The sequence below is a fragment of the Orcinus orca genome, chromosome 8 (genome assembly GCF_937001465.1).
Source record: "Orcinus orca chromosome 8, mOrcOrc1.1, whole genome shotgun sequence".
Lineage (NCBI taxonomy): Eukaryota > Metazoa > Chordata > Mammalia > Artiodactyla > Delphinidae > Orcinus > Orcinus orca.
Window position 1 is genome coordinate 101,287,254 of NC_064566.1, and position 4,672 is coordinate 101,291,925.

The window sequence follows — 4,672 nt, forward strand, 5'->3', positions numbered from 1 at the left end:
GTAAAATAATATCATCGGAGTGTAATTAAGTGAGGAGACAGTTTCTTGTGGGGCAGAGGAAGAAAACCTTTCCTTCTTTCGTGTGTGCCGCCATTAGTCAAAGAACTAACTATGGAATTCCTAGAAGGCAAGGAGGGGAGATCTCAAAAAGTCGAAGAAAGAAATGTAAAGGTGTAAGAGAAGATGCTAAATTTCAGGGCATTGAGAGGAGGGAAAGGGACAGATCTTCTAGTGAATATGCAGAACACAAAAACCAGTGATATCGAGTGTGTGTGTGTGTGTGTGTGTGTGTGTGTGTGTGTGTGTGTGTGTGTTAGAAAGTAATACATGATTGCTTCATGGTGTTATTTCAAAGCTTCACCAGAGTCCTAGGTGCCACAGGTAAGCAGTTAACTAGTTATATCCCCTTCCTCCTTCCTCCCTGTATGGAAATGTCCATTTGCTCTTTGGGCGTGTAGTAACAACCCCCAGTATATTCTGGAGAACATCTCTTCCATACGTCACTCTTGCTGTCCCTGCCTCTTCAGCCAACATCTGTCTCAGACTACTACCCCACTTTGCTGTAGACCTATAGAGTGCTCTATTGCAGTCTGCTTCCTTCAGGTTGCTGTTTCTTTCCCCTGTATTTCTTTGCCCTAAGCATGGGCACAGACCCTTCCTTCAACTCCTTGCAATGACAGCACAGACTAAGCTGCAACTCCCATCACAATTTTTGGAAGGTATAGGAATAACTGAAGGAAACTAACAGAAAACTTAGAATGAGATACTAAATATGGCTGTTCTTAGAATCCACAGGCTCAATCCCCTCTACAGGAATTTTACATTCAATCACCACCCTAATTGATTACCTAGTCACTCTCAGAGTTGAGGTAACACCCCCCCACACACAATTCCTGGCTCAACATCAAGTGGAAAGGACCAGCTTACCTCCCTCCAGGTGAAGTAATCTCAAACCTCTCTTTTAGTAAAAGTCTAAGTCTCAACCACCGGGAACTCCAAGTACGGGAAGCAGTTTCCTCCTCAGCTCTCATTTTCTACCCCAGGGTTTAATTTGTTCCAGGATGATTGACAGTGGGAAACTATTTCCTTCATGAGTATCCTCTGTCAATGCGTCTGAATCTAACCTCTCCACCTCTCTTCTCCATTCCCTATAGTACTGAGTTTTAAAGGCTCTGTGCTTAGCCCTCTTTTGGACTTCCCGCATTCCAATTATTTACACTCATATATTCTCTCAGCTTGAATGAGCATCTCAGTGTAAATGGCTCTGAATCCAACCCACCTAGCCTGGATTTATCCTTGTATTCTCCCACAGTGTGGTATAATGAAAAGACCACAGAACATGGCATCAAAAATCCTGAATGCTAGGACTGAAATAAATTGGGTCCAGGACTTACCCAGGCAGTCCCTCTTCCCCACAATTTGCCAAAAAGAAAAAATTTTAGAGTCCCTGGTTTCCCTAGGAGCAGGAAATGCCTTTGAAGGACTTCCGCAATGTCCCCACCCCTAGCCCTTCCTGGGGAAGCCCAACCTGGTAGATATATAAACAGGCACCTTGCAGCTTCCTGCTCTAACCTGCTGTTTTCTCCCTCCAAAATGGACAACTCCCTCCTGCTAGGACTCTCCATCCTCCTCTGCTGCTTTAGAGGTGAGTCCCTACGGTTGACAGTTGGAGAGACGTGTCCAGGATCCTGGAATGGGTCGGGGTTCACATGACAGAAGTTCTCTTATAAGAGCCATATGGTAACAGAAGCTGTCATTCTGATGCCATGACTTTTGTCCACAACACATCATGTCCCTGGGACATTCACTAAAGTCTTAGTCTGCCCTTGCAGAAGGAAACAGGTAGATTATAAAGGAATTGAAAAGATTTTCACAGAAGCTGTGAGGTGAGGTTTTTAAAATGAGGTCTTCAGAGAGTGTTTTTTTTCTTTTTTCCAACAGTACTGTATGGGTCATTTGCAGACAAAGAACATGGAAGTGAGTAGAAATGGATCAGTGGTGTAGGATGGGGAATTTGGGGGGAGGGAGGAGATGAAAGGGGCAGGCTGAGCACTGAGGGTTGAAAGGAATCCAGAGATAGACCTTGAATTTCAACACTCAACAACTTCTTCCAGCAGGATCGGGCTGGGATGGGAGCTGATTTTAAGTTTGATGAAAAAACATGAGCAGCAGTTGACAAGGCTAAGGATGAGTGTATTAAAAAGCAAGAAAAAGGGAAAGGGGGAAGTGGAATGTTGATTTTTAAGGCACTAGCTGGCTAAATCCAAAGTGTAGCAATTTCATGGATTTCACATGCTTTCCCCCTTGTCAGCTTCCAGGCACATGTAGGTAAGAAAGTCACATAGGTCAATTAAAAAGAAGGGAATGAGGCACACACACAAAAAATGTGCATTTATCTTTTTCCTTTGAGTCTGTGCTGTATCCTAAGAGATGGGCAGGGGAGGCTGAGAGGCCCTCTAGAGGTGAAGAGAATTGAAAAGAGGGAGAGGTGCAGATATGCCACGAGACAGGGGACTAGGCTTTGGAGGGACATAAGAGCCTAGAGTGGCTCCAGGTTAAGAGAGCAAGATGGGCCTCATGTGTTACAAGGCTTACAGTGACCCTAGGCAAGGGTAAATCTTAGAGAAAATTGCAGATATGTTTTATTTCTCTTTGCCAGCACAGTCCATGAACTATTTGTTGGTGAATACCGTATTCCTGGTGAGTATGAAGAGGACCTGACCTGATTATCTCAGTTTTGATTTTGTTCCCCTTTTCCTTAACCCTCCACCTGTTTTACAGGCTAAAACTTCTGAGACCATAAACTTTAGCCCCTCTTTTGTCTTAGCCTATTTTAATAGAGGTAGATGCCCATGTTTAATGAGTCTCTGACAAAGCCCTCGGGGCTCCCAGCAGACTTCAAATTTGAAAGGGGAGGTGGGTCCTTTCATAGTAGTGTGAGACCCTCTCTCACTTCGACTTCCCTATTCTCTGGCCCAAATTATAGAAATTATTCAGTGTAGGATGTGCCACCTCCAGTTTCCAGGTGAGAAGTGTTCCAGAGGCAGAGGAATATGTACTGCAACAATGGAAGAGGCTTGCACAACTGGGAGGATTTTCAGAAGTAAGTTGTGGGTTTGGGGAAGGAGGAAGGGGCAGAGGAAGCAGACAGGGATACATTAGTCATAGTAAAAAGGTGGGACCTTACTTTAGCTCAGGCAGTCTCAACTCTGGGATGACTGACTATCTCTACCCCATCACATGCCATAATGAAAAATAGATAGAGGTAGGCTCTAAGGGGTGGGGGTCTGTAGCTATGGAATCAATATTTTGAGAAGCCTGAAGAAAACAGAGGAGTCTTAACTGAGGGGAAAGGAGAGGCACAATACGGCCAGTGGAGAACAGCTGGATGTTGGAGTGAGGAGGGCAGTTTTCTGTCTTTGTCCCTGACTGGACCTCCTTGTGGGTGGTTTTAAATGGTGAAAATAGAGGGGCCAGCGTTAGCAATAAATATTGACTAAATGGCTCTTCATGGGTAAGACTAAACATCATGATTTCTCAGTTTTCCTAGCCTTTGTGCTGAGTGATTCCTTAGTATTTCTAACCCTTACTTAAGCCAGTGTTAACATTCCCAGTGGAAACATCCAGCTTGCGCAATCCTTGAATTGCTGCTGTCATTACATCCCCATATCCAGGAATTTTTTTTTTTAACTACTCTGCTATTGCTTCTCTTTTGGGAAACCCCCAAATTCCAACATCTTCCGATTCTTCACATTTGAATAACCGAGCCTTGAACTACACAAGGTTGTTTTTGTATGCTGGTGCAGGCTGGAAAGAAGGTGTTTTTTTGTTTGTTTTTCCAGAAACCTCTTTGCTGATCTGTTTCTCCTCCTTCTGCAGATGATGGTACACCCTGGTTAACCTTTAGGGGCTGCCTAAAGAACTGTGCTAATGTGAACAATATAAAATGGAGTGTCTATCTGGTGAACTTCAGGTGCTGCAGGAGCTGTGACTTGTGCAATGAAGACCTCTAGAAATGACTGGTCCTTTTCTGGCTCCAGTCTCTGGGTGGGTGACATTGTTGGTGCCACCTCTTCACAATGATTTTCTAAAAGAGCACATTTCAGATTGCAAACATATGGCTCTGCCTTCTGCATATGTAAGAAAAAGCCCTCTCTTTTTCTATCAATAGATTCTCTGCCTTGGCCCCTGGCAGGGTGAGGGGTAGGGAACACCTTGAATACAAGATCAACACATCCTGCAGGTTGTTACAGAACCTAGTGTTTTCACTGAATACCCAAGTTGCTTCAGAAAAGGAAGAAGATAGGTCAGTTCTTTTCCCTGCTCCTTCCCTTCCTTCTGTGACAGAATATTTTCATTTTTTTCTCTTGGTATTGTTCTTCTTATCTCACTCCAATTAAAGCGTATAACTCTGACCTCATGGGGAGGGAGGGGGCAACATGAAAAGAGATGACTTAAGTCTTCATAAATTTTGTTCATGAATGCTATTCCCCGAGATAGGAGCAGGGCAGAATATAGAAAGAAATTTGTACCAGAGCCATGAAGAGAAAAAGATTTTCTGCCTTGTAGAATGAGACTCTCTATGGAGTTGGGGGTTGGAGAAGAAAAGGAGAAGGCATGCCTGGAATTCTAGAGATAGTATTTGCACTCTGCTTCCCTGGCAAACTCATAG

General features: G+C 44.0%; 1 protein-coding gene across 1 annotated transcript; it reads left to right on the top strand.

Annotated features, from left to right (window-relative positions):
- The first annotated feature begins 1,593 nt into the window (after positions 1 to 1,593).
- PATE1 (prostate and testis expressed 1) lies at positions 1,594 to 4,139 on the top strand. Its single transcript, XM_012536982.2, has 3 exons — positions 1,594 to 1,645; positions 2,942 to 3,103; positions 3,880 to 4,139. The coding sequence occupies exons 1-3, from the start codon at positions 1,594 to 1,596 to the stop codon at positions 4,011 to 4,013; spliced, it is 348 nt and encodes a 115-aa protein (XP_012392436.1). The 3' UTR covers positions 4,014 to 4,139.
- Positions 4,140 to 4,672: the final 533 nt, after the last annotated feature.